The 20,072-nt window shown below is 40.6% G+C and overlaps 1 protein-coding gene across 7 annotated transcripts in view; it reads right to left on the bottom strand.

The window, feature by feature from the left end:
- KDM4C (lysine demethylase 4C) overlaps nt 1-20,072 on the bottom strand; it is a 425,827-nt gene that overhangs the window by 305,325 nt on the left and 100,430 nt on the right. For 6 of the 7 annotated variants that reach the window (XR_004177866.1, XR_004177865.1, XM_009188789.4 and 3 more), the window contains one exon: nt 18,016-18,209. The exons of the other annotated variant lie outside the window; for it this stretch is intronic. Coding sequence is in view for 4 of the 6 variants with exons in the window: in XM_009188789.4 (XP_009187053.1) it covers nt 18,016-18,209 (194 nt within the window). In the remaining 2 variants the exon portion in view is untranslated. The remainder of the gene's footprint in view (nt 1-18,015; nt 18,210-20,072) is intronic. 7 annotated transcript variants of the gene reach the window in all.

Raw genomic sequence — 20,072 nt, 5'->3', positions numbered from 1 at the left:
AGACAATGGCATTTTAAATAAACTGCAGATACAAAGAACAAGACCAGTAAAGCACTACCTCAAGTGGTTGTCTTTTTCAGGGAGGACGCAAGGGAGTTCTTGTTACAAAAACACTTTATGAATCAAAAAGTAAAGTATATTTCACAAAACTCAAAACTCCTAAAGTAATTTATAATACACTTTTTAATCAAAGCATACTCATAACCAATTGTCAAAAAGATTGAATCACTATGGATTTTATAGATGTGACTATGTTACATTTTCATATTACTTATGGTGCTAACAAGTTTTAATACTTGTGCATTTATTAAAGATTAAGCATTACGTTTTAAATTATGAAGTCTTGTTAGTTAACTGTGGAAAGGAGAACATTTCATACTTAATTTTCACTTCTTAAAAACAGATGAATGTGAGAAACAGAAAGCATGGTCATAGGGGATGCTGCAGGCAGGCTGCCAAGTCCCACTCCTGGCAAGGCCCTTGCTGCCTTCATGAGCTCTGCTTCCCTCCCTCAAGAACATACCCCTTGAAGAGGGAGGGAATGGCGGCCTACATGCAATGGATGTTCCAGACTTGAGTATAAAGGCTTGGCCATCTTGTTTGAATTTGGGGCAATTCTGAACAGCAATGTCAGCTCCAGCACTGCCCTTAGGTCTGCCCAGGACTCTGCTGGAGTTTAACTTCCCCTTCTGCCCAGTCCTGCCTTCCCCCTTGTGAGCAGTGCTAAGGGTTATTCCTGGAGCACTATACAAGAAAGCTCCGGCACACAAATCTCAGCGCGAACTCCTCAAGTAATCTAAGCTAAAACAATAACAATAAACATGTTTGTAAAGAGGTGTCACTTAAATGCCAGTCCTCTTGCCTTGTAAGCTAGGCTTCTAAGAGTACAGCCTGGAGAATGAGGTCTGACATAAGGTCCTACAGAACATGAGATTAAAAGCCCCTGAGAAAAGGAACTCAGCTAGAGCTTAGCTGTACCCTTAACGCCATTCGTGGCCCATTTCCTGACATAACATTCAGATGAAAACCAGAAACCTAGCAACCATATGTGCAGGCAGTCATAACTGTGGAAGCCACAGTGAGAAAAAATCCTTACAAGAAGGGAATAACTAAGCTTTAGAAAGGTGGGCAGTTCTTTTTAATCCGGGATTTCAAATACAATTTGATATCCATATACATGTAAATTAACTCCCTGAGCAATCAGAAAAATTAGTAAGTTACCATTATCTAACATCATTATTATAAAATCTAGTAAGACAGTAACTGCACAAAACTTGACTTTCAAGAAATAATATATTTTATATTACATAGTCTACTATTTTCTAAATAGAAAATAATTTAGCGTCTTACACACTATTTTTCATGAGAAAAAAAGGTATTCTAAATTAGTTGGTATCAACACTAAACGACTTTTTAAAAAGCTTTCCTGACCTCTCCAAAATCCTCAACAGATAATACATGCCGTAGTAAAGTGACTTTTCTAGTACAGTCAGCCCTCCACACCGAGAGTTCCACATCCATGGAGTCAACAAATCACAGATTAAAAATATGTTGGGAAGGAAACTGTTGTGTCTGTACTGAACATGTCTAAACTGTTTCTCTGGTCAGTATTCCCTAAACAATTTGGTATAACCACTATTTATAGGCATTTACATTGTATTAGGGATTACAAGTAATCTAGAGATGATTTAAAGTATAGGGGAGGATGTGCATGGGTTATATGTAAATACCACGCACTTTATATCAGGGACCTGAGCAGCCACAGGTTTCAATATTGTGAATGGAAGCTGGAACCAATTGCTCATGGATACTAAGGGGTGGCTCAACGAGGTGATCCAGTTCACTGATTTCAAACTGCTTTCTATGTCACACCCCAAAGCTCCCAGGGTTTCCTGTGATTAATGCTGTTATCTACGGGAAACTCTCTTCATGTGAGGATATTTTCATACTAAAGTTTCCTCACGTTAAGACTGCCTGCACATACGGCTGCTAGAGTTTCTCTATTTCACCTAAACGTTCTGTCAGGAAATGGGCCACGGGTGGCACAAAGGAGAAGCAAAGCTCAAGCTGAGTTCTTTTCCTCAGGGGCTTTTTATCTGGTGTCTTTATAGGGCCTCAGCTCTACAAGGTGCCTCCAGGGAGGGTTTGGTGTGGGAAAGCTTCTCAACACACATTTCATCCAGATCAGCTCTGACTTATGTTTTCTGCTTTAAATACTGAGATTCTGCAGAAACTTTCATGTATAGAAAGTTTTGAAAATCTCTGTGTTAAAGTTTTTCCAAAGTAGGGACCTATCACAGAAAACATTCTTTCTGGTTGATACATAAGTGTTCTGTGTAAGATCTGGATTCCATATAAGATTTTAATCCCACTGAAATTTTGCCCACGAGGGTTCTGCTACTGCAATAAAATACAGTGGGGAAGTGGAGGGGAGGGGCTAAAAGCTTTATGTCTCAACTGTAAGTAAGTTTCATAAGTAGAAGCCATTCTGTCGAGTTCACCATAGTGTTATTAACACCTAGCTCGGTACCTGACACAGGCGTGTGCTCAGTAAGTATTTAATGAACAAATTAGAAAAACAGATAAAACCATAAATCACCAAACACAGATGCAATGTTTTATAACAGCATCAAGCATTAATAAAACAGGGAAAGATGCCATTTCGAGAAGATTCTAAAATATAAGAATATAAAAAGTTGATGACAAATGAAAAACATGCCCATATAAAGCTGTCTGCCCATATCCAAAATTTTCTGAAGGAAACTTTTCCCAGCAAAAAATCTTACCTAATATAGGAATCTTCTGAGAACATTACCCTTTCCAAGTGATCATTTATTCAAATATCAATTGTGCTTTCTGATACCAAAATGGTACTATAGAAGCAAGCTGGATTCATACCTCCTACAACCCTCACAGAAAACCAAAAACAAATATACAGCACTGGCCGGGCATGGTGGCTCATGCCTGTAATCCCAGCACTTTGAGGCTGAGGTGGGCAGATCACAAGGTCAGGAGATCAAGACCATCTTAGCCAACATCATGAAACCCCATCTCTACTAAAATACAAAAAATCAGCTGGGCATGGTGGTGCGTGCCTGTAATCCCAGCTACTTCTGAGGCTGAGGCAGGGGAATTGCTTGAACCCGGGAGGCAGAGGTTGTAGTGAGCTGAGATCATGCCACTGTACTCCAGACTGGTGACAGAGCAAAAAAATATATATATATGTGTGTGTATATATATACACATACACACACACACATATATATACACACACACACAGAGCACCAAATCATCACCAGCAATTTCCTAGAGCTCAAGTATGAGAAGGAGTCAGTTCCCAGAGAAGTAAAAAAATTCCAAGCAAATGGTAAGAGAATAAGAGACTTCTATATCCTCAGCACCCCTTCCTTTGATCTGCCTGAAGTCAAGTGTGCAGAAACTATACCCCCCCCTCAACTCACGGTTTCTACACTAGAATAGAGATCAAGGTGGACAACCAGCTTCTCCACCATTGTGGGTTTCCCAGGAGGAGACCTGTCCCCTTCTTCAATCTGTAGGAAGCATTGGGTACCTAAAGAAAGAAATAACCCTGAAGACAGCCAGACTCAAATAGCAATGGCAGGAATACCATTCCCAGCCCTGGAAACTCTGCAACTCAGCCAAAGCAGATGCCAAATCAGAGTAGTAGCTCAGCAGTACTACACTGTAGCTGGTTTGTTCCACAGGTCTCCTGGGAATGAACCCCTAGCTAGCCCTCTCACACCCTTTGGGAAATACCCCATTCAGGACAGGCAGCACTCTGATCCTTTACTAGAGCTAAGGAAAACCTGGGCTTAAGGCACCATCTGGTACTAAAAAGGAAGTAGTAACCTAGTAGAAAATTAGAAAAGGAAAGAAAGAAAGAAAGGTCTAGAATACCCTTGGTAAATATATCCAAGGTAAATTATAAGACTCTCTAAGTAGACATATCTAATAGTAACCAAAAAAAAAAAAAAGGCTGGGCACAGTGGCTCACACCTGTAAGTCCCAGCACTTTGGGAGGCCAAGGCAGGCGGATCAACTGAGGTCAGGAGTCCAAGACCAGCCTGGCCAACATGGTGAAACCCCATCTCTACTAAAAATACAAAAATTAGCTGGGCAGCCAGGCACCGTGGCTCACGCCTGTAATCCCGGCACTTTGGGAGGCCGACGCGAGCGGATCACAAGCTCAGGAGATCGAGACCATTCTGGCTAACACAGTGAAACCCTGTCTCTACTAAAAATACAAAAAATTAGCCAGGCATGGTGGTGGCGGGCACCTGTAGTCCCAGCTACTCAGGAGGCTGAGGCAAGAGAATGGCGTGAACCCGGGAGGCTGAGCTTATAGTGAATGGAGATTGTGCCACTGCACTCCAGCCTGGACGACAGAGCAAGACTTCGTCTCACAAAAAAAAATAATAAAATAAAATAAATTTTAAAATAAAAAAAAATTAGCTGGGCATGGTGGCACATGCCGGTAATCCCAGCTACGGAGGGCTGAGGCAGCAGAATTGCTTGAAACTGGGAGGCGGACGTTACACTGAGCTGAGATCACACCATCGCACTCCAGTCCAGGTGATAGAGCAAGACTGTCTCAAAAAAAAAAAAGAGAACAGAAGAGACGACTAAGATAAATAATTAAGCCTATAACAATGCAAAGTCATATACATACATCCACAAGAAACAATAGCAAACAGGGAACCATGACCTTCTCAAATAGACAAAGCAAGAAACCTGTGACTGATTGGCCCTAATAAGATAGTTATATGTGAGCTCTCTGATCAGGAGTTCAAGATAGCACTTTCAAGGAAACCAGTGATTTCCAAGATAACACAGAAAAGCAATTCAAGAATTTATCAAAGAAATTTAATAAAGACAGTGGGGCACGGTGGCTCACGCCTGTAATCCCAACACTTTGGGAGGCGGAGGTCAGGAGATCAAGACCATCCTGGCTAACACGGTGAAACCCCGTCTCTACTAAAAATACAAAAAATTAGCCGGGCATGGTGGCGGGCGCCTGCAGTCCCAGCTACTCAGGAGGCTGAGGCAGGAGAATAGCATGAACCTGGGAGGCGGAGCTTGCAGAGATCGGCTTGCAGCCGAGATCGAGCCACTGCACTCCAGCTTGGGCAATAGAGCAAGACTCCATCACACCAAAAAAAAAGAAAGAAATTTAACAAAGAGATTGAAATAATTTTTTAAAAATCAAACAAATCGGCCGGGCGTGGTGGTTCAAGCCTGTAATCCCAGCACTTTGGGAGGCCGAGATGGGTGGATCACAAGGTCAGGAGATCGAGACCATCCTGGCTAACATGGTGAAACCCCATCTCTACTAAAAAATACAAAAAACTAGCCGGGCGAGGTGACGGGCGCCTGTAGTCCCAGGTACTCGGGAGGCTGAGGCAGGAGAATGGTGTGAACCCGGGAGGCGGAGCTTGCAGTGAGCTGAGATCCGGCCACTGCACTCCAGCCTGGGCGACAGAGCAAGACTCCGTCTCAAAAAAAAAAAAAAAAAAAAAAAAAACAAACAAATCTTGGGACTAAGAAATACATTTGCTGAACTAAAAAATTCATCAGAGGCTCTCATCAGCAGAATTAATCAAGCAGAGGAAAGAAACAGTAAGCTTGAAGACAGGCACATACATAGACACAGGAGGAAAAAAAATTTAAAAAAAGATTGCCGACAAGATATAGAAAATTACCGCCAAAGACCAAATCTAAGAATTACTTGTGTTCAAGATGGAACTGAGCAAGAGCAAGGAGTAGAAAGCTTATTCAAAGAAATAACAACAGAAAACTTTCCGAAACTTGAAAAAGATATAAATATCCAGGTATAGAAAAGTTTGGAGGTATGGCCCAAATAAGATTACCCCAAGGCATACAATAAGTTTCTCAAAGGTCAAAAATAAAGAAAGGATCTTAAAATCAGGAAGAGAAAAGAAGTAATGACATATAAAGGAGCTCTATCTAATTGGTCTGACAACAGATCTCTCAATGAAATAATATAGGCCAAGAAGTAGTGAGATGGCATTTTCAAAGTGCTGAAAAATGGGGATTGTCATCCAAGAATACTGTAACCAGCAAAGCTGTCCTTCAAACATAAAGGAGTGATAAAGTCCTTCCCAGACAAATCAAAGCTGAGAGAATTCGTCATCACCAGACCCATCTTACAAGAAATTTTAAAGGGAGTTCTTCGATATGAAGCAGGGAGAGGAAAAAACCCACTAACATGCAAGAAGAAAACATTTAAAGATGCAAAACTCACCAATAAAATTAAGTATACGAACAAATTCAGAATACTCTATTACTGTAATAGTGGTATTGATATGGTTTGATATTTGACCCCTCCAAACCTCACGTTGAAAGTTATCTTCAGTGTTGGAGGTGGGGCCTAATGGGAGGTGTTTCCATCACCAGGGTGGATCACTCAGGAATGGTTTGGTGCCATCTTCATGGTAATGAGTGAGTTCTCACTCCATTAGTTCCCATGAGAGCTAACTGTTAAAAAGAGCCTGGCCTTCCCTTCCTTCTCTGATTTTGTGTTTTGTTTTGTTTTCTGAGACGGAGTCTCGCTCCGTCACCCAGGCTGCAGGAAATGGCACAATCTCAGCTCACTGCAAGCTCCGCCTCCCGGGTTCATGCCGTTCTCCTGCCTCAGCCTCCCAAGTAGCTGGGATTACAGGTGCCCGCCACCATGCCCGGTTAATTTTTTGTATTTTTAGTAGAGACAGGGTTTCACCTTGTTAGCCAAGATGGTTTCGATCTCCTGAACTCGTGATCCGCCCGCCTCCACCTCCCAAAGTGCTGGGATTACAGCCATGAGCCACCGCTCTCTCTTACCATGTGATCTCTGCACATGCTGGCTTCCCTTCACCTTCCACCAAGAATGGAAGCAACAGGTGAGCCTCACCAGATGCAGAAGTCTAATCTGGAACTTTTCTAAACAACAGAATTGTGAGCCAAATAAATCTTTTTTCTTTATAAATTACCCTGCCTCAGGTATTCCTTCATAGCTACACAAGGAAAGTCAGATGCAATCCACATGTAAGTCCAGTATGAAGCCCCAAAGAAAACTATCTCAAAAACAGTACCTACAGCAACCTATTAAAAAGCAGGCAATATTAAAATATGTAAATTAAGAAAACAAAAAATCAAAACGTGGGGTGGGCGGGAGTTAAAGCGTAGGGTTTTTTTGTTTTTACGTTGTTTCTATTCTTTTCTGTATACGTTGTCACCTCTTTAAATATTTAAGGTAATAGATATCCCAGTTACCCTGATTTGATCTTTATATATTATATGAATGTACTAAATTATCACATGTACCCCAAAATAGGTATAACTATTATGTATGAATGAAAACGAATAAATCAATGATAATTACACCATCCACAAATAAGATAAAGTGGCTTAAAGGGTTCCATAAAAACTGGCTTATAAAGTTCCACCACAATGAACTCCAACAAACTACTGAAGCATTTTCAAGGAGACTGCCTACGATAGAAGTTTGCTGTTGTTGTTGTTTTTGAGGCAGAGTCTCGCTGTGTCACCCATGCTGGAGTACAGTGGTGTGATCTCAGCTCACCACATCCTCCACCCCCTGGGTTCAAGCAATTATCCCGCCTCAGCCTCCTGAGTAGCTAGGTTTACAGGCACATGCCTCCACACCTGGCTAATGTTTTTTTGTATTTTTAGTAGAGATGGGGTTTCACCATGTAGGCCAGGCTGGTCTCAAACTCCTGACCTTGGGTGATCCACCCACCTCAGCCTCCTAAAGTGCTGGGATTACAGGTGGGAGCCACACACCCAGCTGAAATTTAACCTTTAAGGGAAAACTACCTGTATGGCTTCTTTACAGTTGGAAACCTCCCCGAGAATTAAGAGGCTTTCAAAAGTGCACTTTATTCAAAGCAGCCAAACTACAAGTAACATGCAAACGGAAAAAAATACACAAAGCCTTAAATATTAAAATAAAAATAAACAGTAAATGGTCAAATGTTTCTGATAACATCAAACATTTCATAAATAATGTTAATCTTCATTAGGTAGGCACAGAGAGATAACTTACCCGACATGAAGACAACAAAGGCAACCCAACTAATTCAAGTCCTTTCTCAGGCATAATATCTTCCCAAAAGCCACTCGGCTTTTTAACCACACTTAAAGGAAAATTGTTAAATAAGCTTTCTGTCTCTGATTAGAAAATCATATCAAAGATCATACAATTGACTGCTATGTCCTCTCAGAAATATATATTTTAGGTCAGGCGCGTTAGCTCACACCTGTAAGACCAGCACTTTGGGAGGCCAAAGCAGGTGAATCACCTGAGGTCAGGAGTTCGAGACCAGCCTGGCCAACGTGGCAAAACTCCATCTCTACTAAAAATACAAAAATTAGCCAGGTGTCGTGGCACATGCCTGTAGTCCCAGCTACTCAGGAGGCTGAGGCAGGAGAATCGCTTGAACCTGGGAGGCGGCAGTTACAGCCGAGATCGCACCATTGCACTCCAGCTTGGGTGACAGAGCAAGACTCCATCTCAAGAAAACAAACAAAAAAAAAAGAGAAATATATATATTGTAAAATAACTTTATGCATGAGTTCAAGAAACTTTATGCATGATTCCTCAAATAAGGAAATCCTCTACGAAGTCCACACAACATAATAAAGTCACCAGGAGGAAGGAAGGGAAGAAGAGAGGAAGGGATAGATTCATGACAATTGGCTATATTAAGTTTGAGGTATGTTGTCTGTAGATTTCTCTTATGCAACAAATATAAATCTGTGATAATCACTGACAATCAAAATATGGTAGAGTGTCTGAAAATTTCTAATAAACAGTTTCCTATAATTCTAAAATTTCCTACACATCAGGCTAGTTCTAATCAAGGCATCACAAAGGATGCATGACTGTACTATTCTATAGGCTGACTTTGTAATATTTATCCCTAAGAAGCTAAAAGTATGTTAGACTAACAACAGCTGAAAGAAGCATGAAACTGCACCTATCTATGATATACAAGTTGTGAGGCCTGGTCAACAAATAAAAATAGCATACATGTGCCACTGCTCTCAAGAAGTTGAATATCTCATGGGAGAGACAAGACCGAAATACACAAATTAATGAAGAGTTCTATGAGAACAGAACATAATAAAGTGGTAAAACTGACTATTAGAGCTATATAAATCACAAGAAAAAAGACCAATGTTGGTTCAAGTAGTGACAAAAAAAATTACAAATTATAGATTTGTTAGTTTCAAGTCCAGTGCAGAGATTTATTTCCACCTACTGCCTGTGCCTTGGGTAAAAGTTATCAATCACTTGCTGGAAATGCTTTCACAATAACTTAAGCAAACATACATTTTTAATAACTGTAATATTATATATAGATATATTCCATCTTAAACAAATATCCTCAGTTTTTCATTTCTGACACTTTTATAAAAAAGGAGTCAGCTGGGGTAAGTTAATCAACCTTCGTAAGATTTTAAGCAAGGAGCCCAGATAATCTCAAAAAATTATTCTCAATCTAGAGAAACACAATGCTGAGATCATTTTAACATGAATTAAAATACATTCCAAGTAACACATGGAGAAACATACAAACTAACTTTAATGTAAAAATTATTTGCCCTGTACTACTGGAAGACTAAAGAGGACTGTGTTACAGCCTTTAGAAGCTGGGCTCAGACTCTGTGTCTCTTGTCACAGTCCTAGCAGATCTTTTTTCATTTGTTTACTTTTATTTTAGGATCACGGGTATATGTGAAGGTTTGTTATACAGGTGAACTCATGTCATAGGGGTTGGTTGTACAGATTATTTCATCACCCAGGTATTAAGCCTAGTACCCAACAGTTATTTATCTGATAGGTTAAACAGATAAAGTACACTTAACTCCTGACAAAGACTGACTAGCTTCTTCCAATGTACTTTCCGAAGGGGACAGAATCTAAGTAGATGTCTAATTGAAAAATCACCATCTATTCCCTAGGAGAAACAAAACCCTCTGTCAAGATAAAACTTGCTCTTTCAAAATGTGGGGTTTTATTTCTGACTTCAAGAATGTTTCCAAGTAACTTATCTAAAGAAAGAACCTTAGGTGGCAAACAAACGGTGTTGGTTCAGACATTTCTCCTGCCTACACCTCCAAAGGCTCCCCCATCCCCATCACCTGTCGATTATCTGAAGATTAGAATCTAGCCACATTACAGCCCTCTGAAAATCTTCTTACTTATGCCACAGTCTGGCCCCCCAAAAGGAGGGGCATGTTTCTTTTTTAGTTCTGCATAAAATCTAATTAAAAGAAAGTTGATGGTGTAAAAAGAAACACAGAGAGGCTTTCTTCTTGCCTACTCCTTCATCTTTACTCTTTTCTCCTTAAAGCTACAGGAAAAATCAGATAATAGTTTGAATCCCAACTGCAAGACTTATTAATAACTAGATAAACCTTTAAGACTCTAATTCTCAGAGTCTTTTCTCTTTTTTTTGTTTTTTTTTTGTTTGTTTGTTTTTTTGAGACGGAGTCTCGCTCTGTCGCCAGGCTGGAGTGCAGTAGCGCAATCTCAGCTCTCGGCTCACTGCCAGCTCTGCCTCTCAGGTTCATGCCATTCTCCTGCCTCAGCCTCCCAAGTAGCTAGGACTACAGGCGCCTGCCACCACGCCCGGCTAATTTTTTTTTTTTTTTTTTTTTTTTTGTATTTTTAGCCCAAAGTGCTGGATTACAGGTGTGAGCCACCGCACCCGGCGAGTCCTCAGTTTTAAAATGGGGCAAAAAAAAAAAAAAAAAAGTCCACCTACTTGAGACATCTATTGTCTGCTACCAGAGATTATCTCTTTTTTTCTTTTTTTTTTTTTTTGAGACAGAGTCTCACTGTGTCGCCAGGCTGCAATACAGTAGTAGCATGATCTCGGCTCACTGCAACCTCCACCTCCCTGGTTCAAGCAATTATCCTGCCTCAGCCTCCTGAGTAGCTAGGACTACAGGTACATGCCACCACGTCAAACTAATGTTTGTATTTCAGTAGAGACAGGGTTTCCCCATGTTGGCCAGGATGATCTCCATCTCTTGACCTCGTAATCCGCCCGCCTTGGCCTCCCAAAGTGCTGGGATTACAGGTGTGAGCCACCGTGCCCGGCCACCAGAGATGACTTCTAACAGTGATTAGTATAGTTCCTGGCAAACATCAAAGGACTTCACTAAATGAAATGGAGTCACCAAAGACAACACACTTTACAACCTTGTTCAAACCCTACTAACTAAAAAGCAAGCTTATAAAAAATGAAGACATTTGGAGTAACAACATTTATAAATCTATTTGTAATCCTAGCTTTAGAAATGCAATCATGAAAAAAGCAACTTTCCTATATACTATAGGCAAATAACAATTTTTGCAAAAAAATATTAAATAGCATGCATTTTCTACGAACTCCAGTCTAAACAACGACATTAAGCAGTGTGTGAAAACAAAAAAAGAGATACCAAAAAAATGATAAAGCTGAGTAAAATAACTTGTTAACTACTAACACAGTAATTTTTTTTTTCTTTTTTTGGGAGACAGAATCACTCTGTCACCCAGGCTGGAGTACAGTGGCACCATCCTGGCTCACTGAAACTTCCACCTCCCAGGTTCAAGTGATTCTCACGCTTCAGCCTCTTGAGTAGCTGGGATTACAGGCGCACACCTCCATACCCGGCTAATTTTTCATATTTAGTAGACAGAGGGTTTTACTATGTTGGCCAAGCTGGTCTTGACCTCCTGGTCTCAAGTGATCCGCCCACCTAGGCCTCCCAACCATGCCCAGCCCTAACACAGTAATTTGCAAGGTGAACAGCACTAATGGTTGCTTTCCATCTAGTACACAGTAAAGAAATTTGGGTAAATATTCTGATCTGATTTTTCCCTAAAAGTTATGGATTTAACTCATTTGAAGGGATGTCAATGTTGTAGGTGGTGGTGGTGGTGGTGGCGGTGGTGGTTGTAACTAAAAGAGTAGCAACAAAGATTCAACAAGCATCCTAAGGGGAATTTACAGGCCCTTACTAAGCAGTAATTAATTAATATGTAAATCTGGAACATTGCTAATAACAAAATAAGCAAAAGCAGGTAGAAAAGGGAGTCTCACAATGGGTAAGATGTTGCCCTGAGTCTTCTGTTTCTTCAATTCATTCCTTTAAATCTACCATCAACATAACAGGTTACTGCCAGGCACAGTGGCTCAAACTTGTAATCCAGTACTCTGGGAAGCCAAGGCAGGAAGATTGCTTGAGCTTAGGAGTTTGAGGCTACAATAAGCTATGACTGACTGCATGGATAGATTGCCTTAGCTCAGGAGTTCCAGGCCAGCCTGGGCAACATAGCAAAACCCTATCTCTACAAAAAAAAAAAAAAACTTAGCCAGATGTGGTGACACACACCTGTGGTCCTAGCTACTCAGGAGGCTGAGGTGGGAGGATCGCTTGAACCTGGGAGGCAGAGGTTGCAGTGAGCCAAGATTGCACCACTGCACTCCAATCTGAGCAACAGAGCAAGACCCTGTCTTAAAAAAAAAAAAAAAGTACAGTTGGCTACTGTGGAAAACTATTTGCTTTGCAAGTTGACAGACATTATTAGGATTAGTTCCAGTTCATAATTTCATCATCAAAGTACCAACGTTAAACTTGATCGGTAACAATCCAGTTACCAATCAACTAATTAGTAAAATCTCATCACTTCAGGAAAAAAGAGTGAGACTTTCCAACTCACAAACACTAGATATCCTGGATGGTTCCTTTAGGGAATTCTGTGCTGAGCAGTGGCCCACAGAGATCAATGTTTGGGGCTGCAAGCAAGTGGGTGTGTGCTAGAGTGGTTGTGTTCACATTCAAGTGAGGCTCAGGAACTAGATGCTCAGGTCTAAATAAAATGTGATTCACTTGATCAATAAATATTTTACTACCAGTTAACACTGCATTCTCTTCTTCTTACAAATACAGCTAGCAGCTATGTACAAAGCTAATGCCATACTTTTTGGTATATTTCCAACACTTTTTAAATTTTATTATCTTTTCTGTTTTGGGGTTTGTTTTTGTTTTGTTTTGTTTTTGGTAGATACAGGGTGTCCCTATGTTAACCAGGTTGGTTTCGAACCCCTGGGCTTGAGCAATCCTTCTGCGCTGGCCTCCCAAAGTAACAACACTATCTTTGAAACATATAATGGCTGGGCATGGTGGCTCACACCTATAATCCCAGGACTTTGGGGGGCCAAGGCAAGAGGATTGATTGAGCCCTAGAGTGTAAAACCAGCCTGGTTAACATAGGAAGATCCCATCTCTGCAAAAATACAAAAATTAGCCTGGCATAGTGGAACACACCTGTTGTCCCAGCTACTTGGGAGGATGAAGTGGGAGAATCACTTGAGCTCAGGAGGTTGCGGCTGCAGTGAGCCATGATCGCAACACTGCATTCAGCCTGGGAAACAGAGTGAGACTCTGTCTCAACACACACACACACACACGGACACACACACAGAGAGACATGCCTAAAACTAATCAATAACCTATGCAGCTAATTTTATTACTTCAACTTAAGAGTATTTATAAAAGTATTTTCTTATGTAAAGGACAAATTTCTCTAGAAAAAGCAATTAAAACCAAAATGAACCATGGTTAATTCTAAGAGTATTTTTTCTACACAAAATAGCAAAATAATGCAGCTTTACACCACCCAGTAAGTCTTAACATTTGAAATTAGAACATATTACTAGGTCTAAAGTTACTAAACAGAAAAATTAACCAGTATGACTTATTACCATGGGCTGTTAATTCAATGTATCATTAAATACTATCAAGCTGCCTAATCCCTAATGTTCTTAGATTTTTTTTTGTTTTTTGATCTTCAAATAAAGAGTTCCTTCAGTAAGACTGTTCACTGAGCAGATGTTTACTGAGTATCTACCAAGTGCCAGGCTCATGCCAAATGCTGTGCCAGGCACTAGAGACATGCTAGTTAAAGGACTGGTGGGGCCAGGCACGGTGGCTCATGCCTATAATCCCAGCACTTTGGGAGGCAGACACGGGACGATCACTTGAACCCGGAAGTTCACAGCCAGTCTGGGCAACCCAGCAATTCCCCATCTCTATAAAAAAGAAAATTTAAACCACACAATGAATGAATGGATAGTGGGGCTCCCCAACTCCCAGAGCTCACATTTTAATGGAGATGTACAACATTAAACACGCTTAGGTCAAGTTGGCACCATATAACTTGCTCGTTCTTTTAAAAAATAAGACTTGAATTACATAATTCAACAATAATCAAGTACTTAGTTATAAGTAAGCAGCTTCTCTCCTCCAGCCCAAAGGGAGAAACAAGGAATGGAGAGGAGAAAGGACAGGAAGAGATAGGGTAAGGTGAGTAGGAGAGAGTGGAGGGAGGGAGAGATAAAGGGAAAGGCTGAGACAGACATCCAACGGGAGCATCTGATTTCCTAGACTGAGCCACATCCCTGGTTTATCCCAGCTACAAACACTGGGGAAAATCCATTATACTTAAATTGGGTTTCCTTTTTTTTTTTTTTTTTTTTTGAGATGGAGTCTCGCTCTGTTCCCCAGGCTGGAGTGAAGTGGCACAATCTCGGCTCACCGCAACCTCCGCCTCCTGGGTTCAAGTGATTCTCCTGCCTCAGCCTCCCGAGTAGCTGGGACTACAGGCGTGCGCCACCATGCCCAGCTAATTTTTGTGTTTTTAGTAGAAATGGGGTTTCACCATGTTGGCCAGGCTAGTCTCGAACTCCTGACTTCATGATCTGCCTACCTTGGCCTCCCAAAGTGCTGGGATTACAGGCGTGAGCCACTGCGCCCGGCTGTCACTTATAACCAAGAACACTTATGAATACAAATTAAAGAAGTTCATGTTTACAACACTTCATGCCATGTATACATACAATATATATTTGCTAAATGAATGTATGAAATGTTAGCATCTATTGAGCACTATGTTACATCTCCAGCTGTGATATGTGCTTTGTACACAGTATGTTACTTAATTCACTCAATTGCCTTATGAGGTGGGTGCCAAAATCATCTGAGTATTTTAAGAGAGAAAATTGAGGCATGGAGGTTATTTAATAATTGCCTAAGATCACATGCTCAGTAAAGAGGAATGCCAGAACGCAAAACTCAAGACTGACACAAAAACCTGTGCTGGTAAGTACTACACAACACTGATCAAAAGATCTAATGAGAAAGCCTTGAACTAACGTGTATCTATCCTGAGTAATTGGATACTTCTTAACTGCTGCACAGTATTTTAACAAAATCTCAGTTTACTGAATGAAATTTAACCATGTCCAAAATGCTACAACCCATTCTTAATTTTCTAAAAACCTTCAGGAAAACCTTTCCTGATTTTAGACCTTTTCACAGCTTAAAACACATCCTCTTACACCTCGTCTCCCTCATTCTCTACAGAGTAAATCTGAAAGTTTCTTATTCATTTTGTTTGTACCCAGTCTGGGAAAGAAAGACTCAAGGTACCATCTGAATTCTGTATCCTCCAGCAGTTAACCTTACTCACACAAGAGGCTTGGAAAGGAGAATCACATTTTTTTTAAATCACTGAAACTCCTATTCTATTATAAATACATACACTATGGAAAGTTCAGACTTCAACTACTATGACTAAAAAAAAAAATTATTTTCATGGTTATCAAAATAATAGTAATTATGAGTATTTGTATAATACTTTACAGTTTACAAAGTACTTTTATACACAGTATATACCTGGACCCTCCTAGATGTCCTTTAAGTAGACAGAGAATAAATCATGCCTCCATTTGGCAGTGAAAGAAACTCCTGATGAAGGGAAAGTAGTGATCTGCCCTAAGTCATTCCCAGTAAGTGACAGATTTGGATTTTAAAACAGGACTTCTGGCTCCAAAGTTCATATTCATTCCAAGAAAATAATACTTTACCACTGACTGTCAAAGCAGTTCTCTATCCGCTTACTCTAAGGATACTTTTCCCCTAAACCTTCAAGCCAGAAGTGTTCAAATAAATCATCAGCTGCTTTGAAGTATCTTCAGTACAAACCTGTGTTCATGAACACTTACTCCGCAAACCTGCCACACACGGTGGCTAGAAATGTATGTCTCAGAGATTCCACCTGGAGCCGTACATATCTATGTATAGCAACTCAGGAAACTTAGTATTCTTAATAGTTACCTTTTAGGCTTTTTTTTTTTTTTTTTTTTTTTTTTAAGACAGTGTCTCCCTCTGTTGTGCAGGCTGGAATGCAGCGGCACCACCTCAGCTCACTGCAGCCTTGACCTCCCCGGGTTCAGGTGATCCTCTCACCTCAGCCTTCCGAGCAGCTGGGGCTACAGGCGTGAGTCACTATGACCGGCTAATTTTTGTATTCTTGTTTGTAGAAAGAGTTTTGCCATGTTGCCCAGGCTGGTCTTGAACTCCTGGGCTCAAGTGATCCGCCTAGCTTGGGCCCCCAAAGAGCTAGGATTATAGGTATGAGCAACCGCACCTGGCCTAGACAAGAATCTTTTTTATTAAATGTTTCCTTGCCTGCCCTTAAACAGATTGATCCAAAATAATTTAACACTCTCCTGATTCAATACAAGAATTCTTTACAGGGCATCAATCCTATAGCCAAGCCCTGTGTGTACAGGATTCACGCCTGTAATCCCAGCACTTTGGGAAGGTGAGACGGGGAGTTCATCTGAGGTCAGGAGTTTGAGACCAGCCTGGCCAACATGGTGAAACTCCATCTCTACTAAAAATACAAAAATCAGCCAGGCGTGGTGGTGCACACCTGTAATCCCAGTTACTCGGAAGGCTGAGGCAGGAGAATCGCTTGAATCCGGGAGGCAGAGGTTGCAGTGAGCTGAGATTGCACCACCGCACTCGAGCCTGGGCAACAGAGTGGGACCCTTCTCGAAAAAATAAATAAATAGAAATAAAAAATTTAAAAAATTCGCTGGGTGTGGCAGCTCATGCCTGTAACCCTACCACTTTGAGAGGCCAAGGTGGGCAGACTGCCCGAGCTCAGGAGTTCAAGACCAGCCTGGGCAACACAGGGAAACCCTGTCTCTACTGAAATACAAAAAATTAGCTGGGCCTGTAATCCCAGCTACTCAGGTGGCTAAGGCAGGATAATTGCTTGAACCTGGGAGGCGGAGGTTGCAGTGAGCCGAGATCGCACCATTGCACTCCAGCCTGGGCAATAGAGCAAGACTTCAACTCAAAAAAAATTAAAATAAAATAAAAATAATTAGAGGAGGATGAACTAGAAGATCATGAAGACTATTTGAAACTACACCGAGGAAGTCAACTCTTCACTTCTAACTACCTCCCACATACCTAATCCAACAAATGCTCAAAGAAGTAAAGATGCCTAACAAATTCTTGGAGCCTAAATTATCTACCAATTCATGGCTCACAAAATGGACTACAGGCAACTTTACATATACAGTAATGTATCACTTAATAACAGAGATACTTTCTGAGAACTATGTTGTAAGGCAATTTCGCCATTGTGTGAACATCATGGAGTGGACTTACACAAATCTAGATGGTGGATCTACTACAGACCTAGGCTATATGGCATAGCTTATTGCTTCTAGGATACAAATCTGTAATGTACTAAATATTGTAGGCAATTTTAACACAAAGTACTTATCTACAAAGTATTTATGTAGCTAAACATATCTAAACATGGAAAAGGAGTCTTCCAATTGCATTGTAAACTCAGGATGACCATTGTATATGCGGTCCATCATTGATCTAAACGTTGTTATATAGTGCATGACTGTACAAATTACCACAGGGTTTATGGTTCCCAAGCACAATCCCAGACAGAATAGAAGACAATTAATTATTACGGTCAAAAACTTCCTTACAGCTCACATAAATCTGAATCCACCAAATCAAAGAACAAAATCCTCTTCAATATGTGCCTGATGCCCAAATTTCAAAACTCCAAAGCAAATGAACATTAAACGAGTAACTTGCCAAGACTTGGGCTCTCCAAAGTGGAGATAATTAATGCTATAGAGGTCCATGTCCTCGGTGTGCCATGCGAACGTGGTCTTCCACATGCCAAAATATAGATACGGGGTATTTACACCCTCAATAGAAATGCCACACTCTTCTTCAACCACATCCAAGACTGTATTCAGGCGAGCTATGTTCCATTCATCCACACCCTGGAATGACAGAGAAAAAAAGAGAGAGAAATCAAATCTTACCAAACCATGAAATATAGCATTTACTAATCAAACCACTATCCACCAAAATCATTACACTGTATATTCTAGTTCACTGAAAATTGAAAAATAAAACAATCCCTATTCATGAGCCACATACATATATCCATTATTATTAGTCAAAGATTACTACCAGCATAATGGGGTTCCATACAACTATTTGGTAGAAATTTATAACAGATAGCTTCCCGATACCAAATGGAAATGAAAGTTACAGCCCCATTCCCCAGTGGCTGTCAGCAAAAAATTACTGATTCAAAGCAGATGATCTGGCATGGGCTTTCCCTCTTTGGCACACTTTTTTGTTTTGGGGGTTTTTAGATTTGGGTTTTCTTGAGATTTTTTTGCACATTAGTTTAGAGGTAATATTCACCATCACATATCACATCAAGAAACCAATAGCAAAATATGTCTTCTGTTATCCTTCTCCCATCCCCATCCATTCAATCTTAGCATGTAATACACTGTTTCCTCAAAATTCCACTCTAATTATTGGAAAAACTTTTGGCAGTATCCACTGATCACTGTGCTTCTACTAATGCTTCAACTAAATATTAACCTCTTATGTTAGTGGAAAAATTTAAACACACAATGCCTACTAAAAATACTTACCCAAACTTTGGTAAAATTGCTGGAATAATGTAGTTTTATAACAGTAACCCAATACGGATGGTGATGGCAGAGCAAGGGAAGGTTAGAGTCACTACTATAAGAGTTAAGGTGACAGGAAAAGATTCTGGTTTGATTAGAACTTAACAATCTTTTTTCCTCCCCCGAGACACAGTCTCACTCTGTTGCCCAGGCTGGAGTGCAGTGGTGCAATCTTGGCTCACTGCAACCTCTACCTCCCAGGTTTGACCAATTCTCATGCCTCAGCCTCCCACACAGCTGGAACTACAGGTGCAGGCCACCACACCCAGCTAATGTTTTATATTTTTAGTAGAGACAGGAGTTTCACCATTTTGCCTAGGCTGGTGTTGAACTCCTAGCCTCAAGTGACCCACCCGCCAAGGCCTCCCAAAGTGCTGGGATTACAAGCGTGAGCCACTGCACCCAGCCAATCACTTATGAATTCACTACAGTTCACAACTGCTTAGAAGTTTTTACAAACTATACATTTCTCCCATATATTTTTATCAAATTCTAAATAACAGAGACTAGGCACATTCCTATGTAATCACGGGGAAACTGAAATGCCTTTAAAGCCATTCCAACCTTTTCGTGCTAATGCACTATTAGAGAAGGGCATTGGCCGGGTGCAGTGGCTCATGCCTGTAATTCCAGCACTTTGGGAGGCTGAGGAAAGCAGATCACTTGAGCCTAGGAGCTCAAGACCAGCCTGGGCAACATGGCGAGACCCCATGTCTATTTTAAAAATAAAAACTAAAAGAAGGGTATTAAATTCATCTATGTCTACCAAAGGTTGTCCTCTCCAACAACTATACCAATGGCTTCACATACGACCACTTCTAACATTTCCTGAACACACTAAAAGCTCTTAGAGTTGTTCTGTTTTCATTTTGGTCTTTAAATGATTTTCTAATTAGTGTGCTAATCTTACTTTCTAAAGCTTTGGGGTTAAAAAAACTATTGATGAAGCAGCTAATGAAACTCTGAGTCAGGTAACATAATTGAACATGCCAAAGGACATAATTTAATTCCCAAATTCTCTTAAGTAGCCACTCTGTGTACAACTTAAGCTGCACGCTGAGAAGCTTGTTATTTGAAACTGGTCAAAGTATCCGTTTAGAGAAGATCCTAGGTTCCAACTTTTGAGACCTCATAAAACTTCAATCACATTAT

The sequence above is a fragment of the Papio anubis genome, chromosome 13, assembly GCF_008728515.1.
Source record: "Papio anubis isolate 15944 chromosome 13, Panubis1.0, whole genome shotgun sequence".
Taxonomy (NCBI): Eukaryota; Metazoa; Chordata; class Mammalia; order Primates; family Cercopithecidae; genus Papio; species Papio anubis.
Note: the sequence above shows the minus strand (reverse complement) of the source record. Positions and strands in the feature narration are given on the sequence as shown.